The 15,437-nt window shown below is 49.1% G+C and overlaps 1 protein-coding gene across 1 annotated transcript in view; it reads right to left on the reverse strand.

Moving 5' to 3' along the window:
* The window catches only part of KIF5A (kinesin family member 5A), a 33,902-nt gene that overhangs the window by 7,278 nt on the left and 11,187 nt on the right, over window positions 1-15,437 (reverse strand). The window contains exons 2-23 of the mRNA XM_053554934.1: window positions 14,548-14,635; window positions 14,381-14,454; window positions 13,862-13,966; window positions 13,615-13,663; window positions 13,201-13,256; window positions 12,486-12,573; window positions 11,688-11,812; window positions 10,614-10,718; window positions 10,303-10,451; window positions 10,039-10,187; window positions 9,570-9,745; window positions 8,303-8,371; window positions 7,481-7,687; window positions 7,045-7,191; window positions 5,398-5,586; window positions 4,910-5,027; window positions 3,873-3,937; window positions 3,646-3,755; window positions 2,879-2,980; window positions 2,002-2,062; window positions 1,718-1,789; window positions 1,456-1,560 (exon numbers count right to left, since the gene is read on the reverse strand). Of these exons, the coding sequence (XP_053410909.1) occupies window positions 1,456-1,560; window positions 1,718-1,789; window positions 2,002-2,062; window positions 2,879-2,980; window positions 3,646-3,755; window positions 3,873-3,937; window positions 4,910-5,027; window positions 5,398-5,586; window positions 7,045-7,191; window positions 7,481-7,687; window positions 8,303-8,371; window positions 9,570-9,745; window positions 10,039-10,187; window positions 10,303-10,451; window positions 10,614-10,718; window positions 11,688-11,812; window positions 12,486-12,573; window positions 13,201-13,256; window positions 13,615-13,663; window positions 13,862-13,966; window positions 14,381-14,454; window positions 14,548-14,635 (2,409 nt within the window). The remainder of the gene's footprint in view (window positions 1-1,455; window positions 1,561-1,717; window positions 1,790-2,001; window positions 2,063-2,878; window positions 2,981-3,645; window positions 3,756-3,872; window positions 3,938-4,909; window positions 5,028-5,397; window positions 5,587-7,044; window positions 7,192-7,480; window positions 7,688-8,302; window positions 8,372-9,569; window positions 9,746-10,038; window positions 10,188-10,302; window positions 10,452-10,613; window positions 10,719-11,687; window positions 11,813-12,485; window positions 12,574-13,200; window positions 13,257-13,614; window positions 13,664-13,861; window positions 13,967-14,380; window positions 14,455-14,547; window positions 14,636-15,437) is intronic.

Here is a 15,437-nt window from a genome sequence, read left to right on the forward strand (position 1 = left end):
AATTTTTCTATCTCTTTCCTTTCTAGTCTTATCTCTGCTAAGGTAGGAAATTGTGAGTCTTCTATTTATCCTATAGCTGTAGTTTTGGGTCTTTGGGACTTAGAACAGAGGTAGAGAGGCTTCAGTGAGGGAAAAGGAAACAGCACATAGTGGTGGTGGGTTTTAATAAAGCAATGGATATGCATTTGGACAGAGGGAGAGTTGAAACAGGAATGGAAATAGAATGGTAGAATTGATTATGTGTGTCCTTTCTTTCAACCTCTGTACAATGTTGTTACTTTGTTTCATAATAAACTGAAAGAAAACAAATAGTGATAAAGCCCTTTGCAGACCCCCCTAAAAAATAAATGGACCCTGCCCATTAGCACTGAGCGACAGGTTTGGAATTCATTACAAAAAAATGTATTGAGTATTTACTCTATAGGCTGGGCTGGGATTGCACTGAGAGAAGTTTAAGTTCTCGGCCAGTGAGAACATGAGTTTAAACGTAATTTTAAGGTAGAGTTGAAAGGAAGGGATGAAGTCTAGGTTAGGGTTTCTTTTATCAATCAATTAGGAGCCAGCTAACAAACTGTTGAGCCTTACAAGGCTCAGATATTGACCCTGGGAGAGTGGTCCTACACTGCGCACACCTGTCCTCATTCCTCTGCACTGCCCTTCTGCATCCCCACCCCATACCTTTGAAACCCGGTCATCCACCTAAGGAATGCAGTGGCAAGGAAGGGGACAGAGAGGAGTTGGTACTGGCCCCAAGCAGGGGCTGGCTGAGCCATCTTGAGGACTTCGCTGAATGTCTTCACATGCCGCCCCCAGGCCTCGGCAGACGCGGTTCTCTCCACAAGAGACCCCAATTCCCTTGCTTCTTCGCGTCTCCCTGCCTGGCTAAGATCTGACCAGTCTCCCCCATGTATTCCCACATGTCTTTGACCTCCGTGGGTTTCAACCCCTCCAAGGCAGGCCTGGGAAAGTCCACTTTGAAGTGGGTTAGAGACTTTGAGAAGGGGAAACAGGCATGAAACAAAGAACAAAGGAAAAGTGGGACCAAATATTGTTTAAATATGGGACTAGTAGGGAAAGAAAAAGAGAACGGTAAAAAAATCATGCAACTAGATTTTCCTGAATCCAATGGGCCACCAAGAATTGGGATATTTGAAGTACCTGGCCTCAAATCTTCCCTTGGAACAAGCAGATGAACAAATACACATCCACACACGAGAAAAACACCAACTCAAGTGGGGGGATGGGAAGGGAGGGAGCTTGCTGTGCTTCCGCGTAATGGGCACAATGTAAGGGTACCTGGCACACCTCCTGGGTGAGGGGTACTACAACCGGGACTCTACCTAACAAATGCAGATAACATAACCTAATCATCTGTGCCCTCATATTAATCTGAATTTTAAAAATAAATAAAATACATTTTTTAAAAGTTCTCTTCACCCCTTTCCAGACTCTTACCTGTTTGTGAACCTTTGTAAGCTGTTCCAGGTTGTTCTCAAGAAAGGAAATCTTTTGCTTTTGGGAGTGAATCCCCCCACTGTCCTCGGGCTCCATCTCTGCACTCTGATTGGAAATGGAGGGGAAGATGTGACTGTTCTAAGGCCAAACAGTTCCCACCCAGACCAGGCCAAGCCAGCCTTACTGGGGGTAGCAGGGGCTGGAAAAACCTGAGGATGGGAGGAGAACTGGGGGCTGGTGCAACCCTGGGAATGACACCTACTTTCTTGACTCGAGTCGTGACGTCTTGAACGAACAGCTTGCGAAGGTTGTGGAGGGTCTGGAGTTCACGGGCCTAGAAAGAATAATGGGAAGTTGAGGACAGCAGAGACCTGGTCAACCTTCTGTCCTCCAAGTAATTAGAACCTTCAGTCTCTATACCCAAGTGAGTCACTCATCCTTTAGGGAAACAAAAGTGTCCTGATTATGTCATGGCCTGACTGCAGAAGGGCAGAAAGAAATGAAGCCCCCCTCAGCCCTGTCAACCCAGCCCAGAGGACCACTCACAACTGTCTCCTCCAGACCCTTGAGGTCCTGCTTGGACTGCTCGTGTCGTTCGTACAGAAATCTGTGGCAAGAAAAAGGAGAACGTGGGAAACAAAAATCCTTCAAGAGCCCCCTTCCTCTCCCTCTTCCTCCATTTTTTAACTCTATTTTATTATTATTTGTTATACAAGTTGCTCATGTTTACTGTGCAAAAGGTAGAAAAAGATTTAAAAAGACAAAGTGAGCTATTTTTTATTTTGAGACAGAGTCTCTCTTTGTCACCCTCAGTGGAGTACTGTGGCGTCCTAGTTCACAGCAACCACAAACTCTTGGGCTTGGCAATCCCTTTGCCTCAAGCCTCCCAAGTAGCTGGGAATACAGGTGCCCACCACAATGCCCAGCTACTTTTTATAGAGACAGGGTCTCCTATTTGCTCAGGCTGCTCTTGAATTCTTGAGCTCAACCAATCCACCTGCCTTGGCCTCCCAGAGTGTTAGGATTACAGGCACGAGCCACTAAGCTGCTCATAAAGTGAATTTTTATAAGAAGTGATGACTCTACTACTCACACATCAAACCACCATTATTACCCTTCTGGTGTCCATCTTTCCAGACTTTTTTAAAATACATGTATATATCCACATATGTATTTTCACGGGGTCATACCATTCACGCCCTTGTAGCCTGCCTTCTACACTTAACAGAATTCGCAAACATCTTCCCGCATCAACTAATACTCAGCAGCAGTCATTACCGATTGCTTCCTTTTTTCCCCTTCCCAACACACTGTATTTGCTTCCTGTGAGTCACTACGTCATAGCTACGTGTGTGTCCTGCCTCTGCAAGTGTGTCCCAGCTGCGGCTCTGAGCCTGTGGCCGCAGCTCGCCGGCTCACTCACGTCAGCTCCTGCAGCTTGGTGCTCTTCTCATGCTCTTCATTCTTCAGCTTCTCGTAGTCAGCCTGAAGCTTCTCTAGCTCTAACTGGAGCTTCTGATTCAGGCTACAGAGGGGCAGGAGGAGTGGGAGAGGGAGGGAAAAAAGTTAATGGGGGAAAGGGAAGATCGGCTTCTCCAACATTTCCCCTCTTCTGTACAGGGGGGTCAGCTAGAACTCACGTGTCTACCTTCAGACACCAGGGCAGACTCAGGCCACTGTTCTGTGGCAGAGCAAGGATCTCTGAGCTCTCCAGTCAAAAGAGCCTCTAAGATAGGAACTAGTCCTTATTCCTAGGCTGCAAAGTTGTGGCATTGGTTCTTTTGTTTGCTTGTTTTGTTTTAACACAGAGTCTCACTTTGTTGCCCTTGGTAGAGTGCTGTGGCGCCATAGCTCACAGCAACCTCAAACTCCTGGGCTCAAGAGATTCTCTTCCCTCAGCCTCCTGAGTAGCTGGGACTATGACTACAGGTGCCTGCCACAACGCCCAGCTACTTTTAGAGATGGGGTCTCGCTCTTGCTTAGGCTGGTCTCAAACCTATGAGCTCAGGTAATCCACCTGCCTTGGCCTCCCATAATGCTAGGATTACAGGCGTGAGCCACCACACCTGGCACCAAGTCATGGCATTGTTGAGAAAATGACACATGGAGTTAAAACAATCAGACCCAGAAGGACCATGTGAGCGGGCACAGTGAGGTGAGAGGGACAGTGGGGACTGGAGCTGCCCTTACTCTTTAAGCTCATCAATGGTCTTCTGCTTCTCATTGATCTCATCGCGGAGCCGGGCCAGCTGCCGGTGATGGGCCTCCCGGTGACTCTCCATCTGCAGCTCCAGGGCCTTCTGCGAACAACCCCACCCCAAGCTCAAAGCCAGACTCCCAGACAGGAGTTCTGTGAGGACCAGCCCAGCCCTTGCTCTGCCAGGCCCCTATTGCACCCCTGCACCTTTCCCACTTGCCTTCACTTCATCTGCATCCTGTGTGTCTGGCTCTTTGTCCTTCAGGGCCACCTCGTGCACAGTTTCTAAGGGCAAGAAGAGAGACAGCTTACATCAAACCTATTTTTTTCAGAAAGAAATTTGTGCTGTGACCAGAGCTCTAGGCAGGGCAGGGGATGGGCCCACAGGGATGTTCTTCTGAGTTAGGATAGTCCAACTTGATACAGCAGTGACAGAGAACAACAGAGGGTATATGGTTCATATAAAATGAGCTACACACAAAAGCCTGGCTAGATAACAGGTGAACTAGCGTCTGTGAGTTCAGGTTAATGCTTTGGGTGAGTAACTATTGGGTGGTTTCTATTGATGGTTTTTTTTTGTTGTTTGTTTGTTTTGTTGTTGAGACAGAGTTCTACCCTAAGCCCTGAGCAGAGTGCAATGGCGTTGTAGCTCACTGCAATCTCAGACTCAGGCTGTGGGCATCCTGCTGCCTCATCCTCCAAAGCCACTAGGATTATAGGTGCTTGCCACGACACCCAGCAGGGTTTTTCCATTTTTTTCATGAGTCAGGGTCTCACTCTTGCTCAGACAAACCTTCAACTCCTGAGTTCAAGCAATCCACTCACCTCAGCCTCCCAGAGTGCTGGGATTAAAAGCGTGAACCACCGCACCGGGCCCAACATACTTGTGAGTTTTGTTTGTTTGTTTGTTTTTTTTGAGACAAAGTCTCACTGTGTTGCCCTCAGTAAAGTGCCCTGGCATCACAGCTCACAGCAACCTCAAATTCTTGGGCTTAAGCAATTCTCTTGTCTCAGCCTCCCAAGTAGCTGGGACTACAGGCACCTGCCATAACGCCCGGCTATTTTTTGTTGCAGTTGTCATTATTGTTTAGCTGGCCCGGGCTGGGTTTGAACCCACCAGCCTTGGTGTATGTGGCTGGCGCCATAACCACTGTGCTATGGGCACTGAGCCTCTATTGATGTTTATGACTTTTCCACCCTTTTCCTCTGGAATCTCAGAGCCCAGGACGAGTGGGATAGAGTATAAGGAGGCCTCACCCTGGGCCTGAAGCTTGGCCAGCTCATCACTCAGGGAGTCATAAGACTCTTCCAGGTGCCGCTTCTTAAGCTCCACACTCTGCATGTATTCCGTGAGCGAGCGGATCTTGGCCTCGTGCTGGTGGGAGATGTTCAGTGAGAGGAAGAAAGTGGATAAAGCAAAGTCCACAAGTCCAGACAGTAAAGACCTCCAAAAACTCCAGCTTTCCTCCTGAGCCCTTCCCGCAGCTGCACGTCCCACAAGAGCTAGGGGCTGTTCATCTGGAGGCTGTTCCTTTAGACCCCCCTCAGCTTAGAGGGCAGCACCCTTGAGCCTTCACTTCTCTGCCCTGGGTTCCCCACTCCCCACCACCCCACCTCCTCTGTCCTTTATTTCAGTGGACCCAAGGGCTCTGATGTAAAGGCGGGTGTTAGGAGATTCATCCGTAACCCCAGAGCAGCCCTCTTTTTCCCATGGCACGCAAAGACTCTTGACCTTAAGCACTCACCTGGGAGATGAGGAGTTGGCAGGATGAGAGCTCCCGCCCAGTCACTTCCATCTTGCGATGACATTCCACCTGGAGGTTCTCCAGCTGCCGGCAACGCTTGACCACAGACTTGACTTCTGACTTGATTTTACTAATATAGAGTCGGGCCACAGTGAACTCCTCCTCAATGGCCCCGCTGATCTCCACAGGCTAAGGAGGGGCAAAGGAGGAAGGGATGCTTCTCAGCTGTGGGGAGACCGTTACCCATTCCCTTCCACCTGCAACTGCCCCTGTACACATCCACATGCACAGGGACCCACGTAGGGCAGGTATTTTGTGAACAACCTCCAGCGGCTACCACCTGAAATTTCATATTAAATCCCTGTCTGCATTTATTTATTTATTTAAATTATTATTATTTTTGAGACAGAGTCTAACTTTGTTGCCCTCTGTAGAGTGGCATCATAGCTTACAGTAACCTCAAACTCTTCGGCTCAAGTGATGCTCTTGCCTCAGCCTCCCAAGTAGCTGGGACTACAGGTGCCCAAAACAATGCCCAGCTATTTTTAGAGACGAGGTCTCGATTTGGCTCAGGCTGATCTCAAACCCGTGAGCTCAGACAATCCACCCGCCTCAGCCTCCCAGAGTGCTAGGATTACAAACATGAGCCACTTGGGCGGTGCCTATGGCTCAAGGAGTAGGGCTCCAGTCCCATATGCCGGAGGTGGCGGGTTCAAACCCAGCCCCGGCCAAAAACCACAAAAAAAAAAACAAAAAAAAAACATGAGCCACTGCATCTGTCTGCATTTAAAAACCCAATTCTGGCTCAGCGCCCGTAGCACCATAACCAGGGACAGTGGTTATGGAGTCAGCCACACACACTGAGGTTGGCGGTTCGAACCCGGCCTGGGCCAGCTAAACAACAGTGACAACTGCAACAAAAAATAGCCAGGCACTGTGGTGGGTGCCTGTACTCCTAGCTACTTGGGAGGCTGAGGCAAGAGAATAGCCTAACCCCAAGTTTGAGGTTGCTGTGAGCTGAGACGCCAGAGCACTCTACCGAGGGTGACATAGTGAGACTCTGTCTCAAATAAATAAATAAATAAATACCCAATTCCACCCGTAGGATGATGTTCAATTCTGTGCACAAGTTTAATATGTGGTTTTCTTTTACCCGAGGGTGACTCTGCTCTGTCAACTCATTTAAAAAAGATAAATATACTCAGATCTATTGTTTGTATTTTTTAAAATGAAAAAAACAAATCTCTAAACATTTTTTCAAAATAAATAAAAATCTAATTCCTACAGTCCCTCTCTTACAAGTCAACCTATAAAGCAATATGATTTTCTTTTATAATCAAACTGCTCTGCTCAGTCACCCAGGTCAGTCTCACTTCCACAGATTTGCATGTCACTCTTCACTCTGCTCCCCCACCTCTGACCTCGGCTGCAGGCTCATGTGTATTGCTCCCTGTTCAGCACCATTAGAACGTGCCTTTCAGTGGGCTTTGTGCGGCCTCCACTTGTCTGCCTGCGTGTGGTGTGCAGGCATGTTTCTGGGCTCTGTGACCAGCCTTCCTCAGTATCCCTGAAGGCCTAGATCTTGCATCCCCCACAGTGTCCAGGACAAGAATGGCCCGAACAAGACTGCCGTCTCCTCCCACTCACCAGCTTAATCTCCCCGTTGCCCACGATGACACTGAACTCGCTCAGGTCCTTCATCAGCCCGTTCAGCACCTCAGCAATTCGTTTGCGCTGGTGTCCACTGACTTCCTGCAGCCGCTGCAACTCGGACTCCAGGGATAGCATGGTGGCCTGGGGACAGACCCTTGGGTCATCCATATCACTGTCTTCCCGCTCCCCTCCCCTGCCCAGTCAGATGCCTCTCCCTTCATGCATGACCCTGGGGGCTGCTATAAAGAGAACACAGGCCCTGCAGAAGGGTCTGGAGGACAGACAGAGTGACAGGGAGGATCTCACAACACACTGATCGGTGGTGCAGAGGGGTAAACGCAGTACAGCTGTGTAAGGGAGCAGCAGTCCCCTCAGGTGTGGAGGGTGATCTGAGGCCAGGGAGCTTGTAGACCACGAGCACACCACTTACCACCTTCTGGGACAGCTCGTCCACCAAAAGCTGGTTCTGCTGGCTCTTCTCCTCTACTTCCTGGGACTTCTGGTCATAGTTGACCGCCAATTCCTCCAGGGCCTGCAGTACCTCCTTCACCTCGTCCTTGGCAGCGTCGTTCTCTGACTGCAGGTGGCTCAGCTCCCGCTGGACCTTCTCGTTGTCTCCTCGGGTGGACACCAGTAGCTTCGAGGTGGAGGAGGGGCCGTGAGGAAGCTCACTGCCAGTTATCCCTTCCCAGCCCCACAGTGCAGGGCAGATGAGCACTCTACCCAAAGCAAGACCCAGAGGAAGTGGGTTTTGGGCTTCACACAAATAGGGCAACAGAAAGAAGAAGCACCTGGACTCCAAAATCTATGTTTAAGAAAAGCTCCTGTGACATTCCCAGGCTTCTGCAGCTTGGGGGAGTGACTAGCCCCTAAGCAGAATGCCCTTCTTCCATCTGATTTTAAAAAGGTCTTTTCTGGCCAGGCCTGGTGGCTCATGCCTATAATCCTAATATCTGGGAGGCTGAGGTGGGAGGATCACTTCATCTTAGGAGTTTAAGACCAGCCTGAGCGAGATGAGACCCACTGCTACTAAAAATAGAAAACTAGCCAGGCGTTGTGATGGGCACCTGTAGTCCAGCTACTCAGGAGGCTAAAGCAGGAAGATTGCTTAAGCCCATGAATATGAGGCTGCTATGAGCTATGATGATGCCAGGGCACTCAATCCTGGGCAACAGAGTGAGACTATCTCAAAAAAAAATTTAAAAAGGTCTTTTCTTTGCCTTTCCTCTCTCTCACCCTGTTCTGCCCTTACCTCTTCCTGGTCCAGCATCTGCTGCTTGAGTTTCTCTATGAGTTGGCTCTGCTGGTTGATCTCATCATCCTGTGCAGGGCAAGCGGGAGAGGCAGGGTAAGGGAAGCGACTCCTTCCAGCTTAGGGTTATGGGGTTGGGGGGTAGAGGAAGGATCCTGACAAAAACCCAGAGGGTTTAAGCTTTGATTTCGAAACCCCACACACTAAAAAGAGGTTTTTCCTCAGCTTCTTTCCTCTATTCGGGCTTTTACCTTTAAACTCCTTTTGTTCTGGAAATTGGCATGACTTTAACAATAAACAGCAAAATACTTTAAATGTTCAATTAAATTCTAGGTTTAAAACTGTGGTCAAGCGCAGTGGCTCACATCTGTAATCCTAGCACTCTGGAAGGCCAGGGCAGGTGAATTGCTTGAGCTCAAGAGTTTGAAACCAGCTTGAGCTAGAGTGAGACCCCATCTATACTAAAAATAGAAAAATTAGCTGGATATTGTGCCGGGCACCTGTACTCCCACCTACTCAGGAGGTGAAGGCAGGAGAATCACTTAAACCCAGGAGTTTGATGTTGCAGTAAGTTAGGCTGACACCAAGGCACTCTAGCCTGGGTAACGGATTAAGATTCTGTCTCAAAAGAAAAAAGAAAAAATTTTTAAACATAAAATCCCACTCTAGTATTCCATTCTAATCAAATCATTCAAAAGCAAAGTCTTACGCACAAGAGGCAAAGAAAGTCATTTCAGAGTTGTTTGTTATAAAAACAAGCCAAAACAGGCCAAATGAGGTGGCTCATGCCTGTAATCCTAGCACTCTAGGAAGCCGAGGCAGATGGATTGCTTGAGCTCAGGAGTTCGAGAATAGCCTGAGCAAGAGCAAGACCCCATCTCTAAAAGTATCTAGGCGTGTGGCGGGCACCTGTAGTCCCAGCTACTTGGGAGGCTGAGGCAAGAGGATCACTTGAGCCCAAGAGTTTGAGGTTGCTGTGAACTATCAGGCCACAGCCCTTTACCCAGGGCCACAGTGAGATGCTGCCTCAAAAAAAAAAATTTTTTTTTCAATAAATAAATAAGAAAAGCACAGTGTTAGCAGTTGTTATCGCTGAATGGTAGAATGATAGATGATTTTAATTTTCTTCTATATATATATATTTTTTATTTTTCCACAGTTTGAAATTGTTGATAATGAGGATTTGTCTCTTTTAAAATACGAGGAAGGGAGTATAAGCCATTTCCTCCCAACCCTGACCTCTCATCCTGTGCCCACCAGGCCTCACCTTGTCATCAAGCTGCTTGTAGAGACGGCGGATCTCTTCCTCGTACTTCTGCCTCTCCTCAGGTGCGATGCGCACCACGATGGACGAGTTGTCATTCACAGGGGTCTCCTCACACAGCTCCGTTCCCAAGGCTGCATCCTCCCCAGCCAAGCGCTCTGTCTCAGGCACGTTCTCTCCTGGTAAAGGGGCAGAGCAAGGTGAGGGATGGCAGAACAGCAAGCTACACCCAAAAGCTCTTTCTTCCTGCTCCTCAATGCCAAGACCTCCAGGCCCTCCATCCCTCTTGCCTTTCTGGGGGGTTGGAGCAGCAGACATGCAGCCCCGCTCTCCTCCCACATGACGGCTCTGCCCCTCCAGAAACACAGCTCTCTTTGTAGGCTGTCCTGACCGAGTCATCCCCAGACAAGGCTGGCTCGCAAGCCTCCTCCTGTTCCCACTGCCCTCCACCACCACAAGACTCCTCTCTAACCGTTACGCCACCGGCTCAGCTCAGCCTCCAGCTTTGCAATCGTCTCCTTCTGGGCCTTTGTCTTCTCCTTCTCCTTCTCGTATTTCTTCTTCCACTGCTCGGCAGTCAACTCCAGATTCACTGAGGCAGTGTTCTTAATGGTCTTTGCCCTGGCCAAGGAGAAGAGGAATGGAGGTGAGACTGCATCCGCCCTGGGTAGGGAGCTGTGGGGGCTGGAGCTGGAAGCTGGGTGTCGGGGATCCCTCTGGAGACCCCGCCACTGACCGCTGCCCAAACATCAGGGTAGACTTGGTCTCTGCGTCATTGTAACTGGATGGAGAGCAGCAGATGAACATAGTTGTCCTGCAGTTCCCTCCCAGAGAGTCCTGGAGAATCCGTGTCATTTTGCTGTCACGATAAGGAACGTAGCTTTTCTGGGGAGGAAGGAGACCAAAAATCAGAGAAATAAATTCAACGGAAAATCAGAAAGGACAGAGGTGCCGACAGGGGATCAAGCACCCCATGAGTTGAGGTATTAGGGGAAGGTGGGGGAGGAGATAGGGCAGGGTGTGGGGGGGCACCTAGGGAACACTCACGGTGCCTTCAGCCAGCGCGGAGATCACGTTCCCCAGGGCTGACAGCGACTTGTTGATGTTCTTTGCCTCATCCAACACGGCTCCCTCTGCTCCAGTCTTGCTGACCTATGAGGGTATTATGGGACAGGTATGTTACCAGCAATGTGCAATGGGAGAGAGCAGACACCACCATTTTCCCACTCAGCAGATGGAAAGGGTCAAGTCCAAGGAGAGGGGAGAGAACAGGAAAGAGGATGGAGTAGAGTGCAGCCATTTCAAATCTTCTATGCCGTAAGCTCTGCAGGCTGAAATAAAACCCTTCCTCTCATAAAAAAAAAAAAAAAAAGAGGGTGGCACCTGTGGCTCAGTGGGTAGGGCGTCGGCCCCATATACGGAGGGTGGTGGGTTCAAACCCGACCCTGGCCAAACTGCAACAAAAAAATAGCCGGGCGTTGTGGCGGGCGCCTGTAGTCCCAGCTACTCGGGAGACTGAGGCAAGAGAATCACTAAGTCCGGGAGTTGGAGGTTGCTGTGAGCTGAGATGCCACAGCACTCTCCCGAGGGCGATAAAGTGAGACTCTGTCTCTACAAAAAAAAAATTAAAAAAAAAAAAAAAGAGATGGAACAAAAGAGGAAAGGCCCTTCTCTATTTCTCCCAACTCTCTTGCCAAAGGCTCCCTCAGCCTCACTTCCTGCCACATAACACATGATTCCATGATGTGAAACACCGGGATAGGCAAATCCACAGAAGCAGAAGGTAGATTAGTGGTTGACTAGGCTGAGGCTATGGGAGAATGGGGAGTGACCATGAAAGGTCATATTCTAAAATTAGTGGCAATGGGTGCACTTGGGACATGCTAAAAACTACTGAATTGCACACTTTAAAATGGTGAACTTTATGGCAACTTTAATTGTATCCTAATAAAAAAATTTTTTTTAGGGCGGCGCCTGTGGCTCAAGGAGTAGGGCGCCGGTCCCATATGCCGGAGGTGTGGGTTCAAACCTAGCCCCGGCCAAAAATAAAAAATAAATAAATAAATAAATAAATAATTTTTTTTAAAAGAAAAGGCCACTCCCTCAAGGTTTCCCCCCAACCTTCTCGCTCCCTGCCAGGTCCACCAGATACAGCTTCCCACTGAGCTTCTGCTCGGTTTCCATATTCTCCTGCTTGATGTTGATGAGGAAGATGCTGTGGCTCCGAGAGCTGTGCTCATTCATGTCTGCAGGGGCAAGGGACGAACAGGACCTGTACCACCCTGAGGAGCTGAAGTCCCCAGCCCCAGGCCCCATGGACCAACACCCCACCCACCAAGAGAGAAGGTGCCCAGCAGGTCTAGCCCAGCTGCCACAGCACCCAGGCAGCAGGGGCACACAGACCAGGGCCACTCCTCCTCTGGAGGGCACAGCCTGCCCTTGCTCACAGAAAGGCACAAAAGAGAGGCAGAGCCCCCAACTCAAGAGTTCCTCAAGGGGTTGGTAGCACTCTGGGAGGCTGGCAGGTGGAATGCCTGAGCTCAGGAGTTTAAGACCAGCCTGAGCAAGAACAAGACCCAATGCCTATAGTCCCAGCTACTTGGGAAGCTGAGGAAAGAGGATTGCTCAAGCCCAAGACTTTGAGAATGTTGTGAACTACAATGATGTCATGGCACTCTATCCAGGGCATGGAATGAGACTCTGTCTCCAAAAAAAAAGAACAAGCCCCCATAAATTTAGCCAGGTGCCATGGCACACGCCTTGAGTCCTAGTCAGTCAGGAGGCTGTGGCAGGAGGATCTCTTAAGCCTAGGAGTTGGAGGTTGCAGTGAGCTATGGTCACACTCCAACCAGCAAGACTCTGTTTCCAAACAAAACAAAACAAAACAAAACAAAAGACCCCCTCAAGAGCCCTACTCACTGGTGACAGCCACATGACGATTTGATTTTCCTTCATCAATCACATCCAAAATTTCCTCTGGGCTGGATACAAAGCGTTCAGTACAACCCTGCAGGGGACAAATGGACATTGACCCATAAACATTTGCATTGATATGCAAATGAAACTATGAAACTGCCTGCACACTGACCAAATGACCTTTTTTTTATTTTGAGACAGAGTCTCACTGAGTCACCCTCAGTAGAGTGCCATACTGTCAAAGCTCACAGCAACTTCAAACTCTTGGGCTTAAGCAATTCTCTTGCCTCAGCCTCCCAAGTAGCTGGGACTATAGATGCCCGCCACAATGCCCAGCTATTTTCTTGTTACTATTGTCATTGTTGTCTAACAGGCCCAGGCCAGGTTTGAACCAGCCCTGGTGCATGTGGCCAACGCCCTAATCATTGCGCTAGGGGTGCCGAGCCCAAATGACCTTTTAAGGCAGTGTCTTTTCTTTTTTTTTTTTTTTTTTTTAATTTGGTCAGGGCTGGGTTTGAACCCGCCACCTCTGGCATGTGGGACCGGCACCCTACCCGCTGAGCCACAGGCGCCACCCGGCAGTGTCTTTTCTAAGCTCCCAGATTCCTCCTGGCTTCTTAACACATCTCATTTCTCCAGGATAGCCACCCCCAACTTCCAGGTCACTGACCTGTCTCACCCCTCCCCCACACTCTCAATGCACTGGCCCCATTCTCACCTTGACAAATGGCACACGGTTCTTGTCCTCGTGCACAGACAGATTTGTCTTGGTCACTGAATAAAGAGTATACAGAGTGAGCAAGGCCTAGACTTCCACCTCACCCTGAGGTCTACAGATGGCGGTTTCTTCTATGTGCTAAAGGGAAGAAGACTTAAACTGCCTGCACGAGCTGAAAGCTCAGTCCCGCCTCCTCCTCCTCAAGATCATCTCCTCTCAGGCTGTTCATCTGCAGGCCTGAGCTCATAAGCTCATCTTCTCACCCTCTCAGTTTCTGGAAATTGATGGTGAGTGGAGACGAAGGATTGGGTCTCATGTGCCCCCTGCACCTCTTGCCAGGCAGTACCCAACCCCAAGAATAACGTGGTCTTCCTTTTCCTCACACACCCGCACTCACTTGAGCAAAACACTCACCATCCAGAAGGTCACGAATTTTGTCCAGGTAAATCTCAAAGTAAGAAACCTGGTTTGGGAGAAAGGAGTGAAAGGTGAGGAATGCCTATCTGCTATGTAACCTGCTCAAACAGGAAAGAACATTCTGACAAGGAAGAACAGAGCTGAGGGGAGGGCTCAAGCTGGGGAGCCCCAGGTTTTCAGCAGGTTCATCCTGGATCTTCCCTCCAGGCCCCTCTAAAAACACCCCGCTGCCACTCCTGGTCACCTTGATATGGAACTCGAGGTTCTCATCCATTGAGTAGATATGGTTGAAAATGTCTCGGGCAATGCGAGGAATGATTCCCATCAGCTGGGGGTCGTGCAGCTTTCCCTGGGGAGTGAGGGCATTGAGAGTGAAGCTGGGGCTCAGACAGAATGAGACAGCTCCGAGGCGCACAGGTGGGTACAAAGGTCAGCGTGAAGAAGAAGGCCAGGTAAGGCAGGAGTACAGGCCATGTCCACCTCTCAGGGGAGGGAGTGATGACTGAGCAGCCCTTTGCACTTTCATTGCTGCTGCTTGTGCAGACCAGAACCAGAAAACTGGATGAGTGGAAATCAGGGTAAACTGCCCCAGGCTGAAGGGCTTCCAGTGAACCACCCCTGTGACACTGTCCTTTAGTTCATCCTCTGTACCCATCTGCCTCTGGATCAGGCAATCTTTAATTACTGGATCTTCCCTACTGAGATTCTTTGATCCCCCATCAGCCCTCCTGTCTCCTCACCCCCTCAGAGTCAGAACCCTCACCTCCATGGTATGAGTTTTCCCTGAGGATGTCTGTCCATAAGCAAAGATGGTGCCATTGTAACCAGCAAGGACATCTGGAAGAGATGGTGGGGAAGAAATGCTATGGAGGTAAGTGGGGAAGAGAATGGAGAGCCTAAGAACATACATTCTAAAAATATATCTTTTACCTTTGACAATCTGCATGGCACACGCATGATAAACTTGCTCCTGAGTCGTGTTTGGGGGAAATACACGGTCAAAGACATATGGCTTCCCCTGGAATGAAAACAAAAGATGTCAAATATCAGCAGGCAGAGAGTGAAGGAGAAGAACGACCACTGACCTGTTTCACCAGCCTGAGAAAGGAGCCCTGTTCATTAGCTGCCCAAATATATGGAAAATTGGAAGGATGAGAGAAACAAGAGAGAGAAGCAAAGTTTAGCACTGACACCAGGAGTTGTGTCTGAATGGGAGAAGACTGTCACACACTGAGGCTGTGGGAGGGAACCTTGGTCTTGGTGTGACGGATCAGCACCCCATTGCTCTCAACCCTCTCATACAAACCACATGAGAAAAGACAATAGAGCAATAAGCCATGGAAACAGAAGAACAATTTATTAACATTAAAAAATACCTCAAGTTGGCGGTGCCTGTGGCTCAAAGGAGTAGGGTGCCGGCCCCATATGCCGGAGATGGCAGGTTCAAACCCAGCCCTGGCTAAAAAAAAACCAAAAAAAAACCCCTCAAGTTTAACAAAATCTTCCTCATTAGATCCAATGTCCTGATGTGGGTGATCTTCAAGATGTACTACGTGGAAGATGCAGAGTTAGCAAGTGTATAGCAGGTCCCCTGTTGTGTAAATGAAATCTGCACATGTACGGAGCTTTCTCTTTGTGAAAGAAATGTGTGATACCAGAAATACGAATGTCCCTTAAGCAGAGAACCAGCTTGAAGAGGAACTAGGAAGCAAATCATTCAGATCCACAAGTGCTTTGTTTAATTCAGGTTGTATGCTGTAAATCCTGCTTGTGGAAAAGAATGCTAAAAAATACTTACAACTCAAGAAGCTTAACAAAGA

The sequence above is a fragment of the Nycticebus coucang genome, chromosome 12 (genome assembly GCF_027406575.1).
Source record: "Nycticebus coucang isolate mNycCou1 chromosome 12, mNycCou1.pri, whole genome shotgun sequence".
NCBI classification, from domain to species: domain Eukaryota; kingdom Metazoa; phylum Chordata; class Mammalia; order Primates; family Lorisidae; genus Nycticebus; species Nycticebus coucang.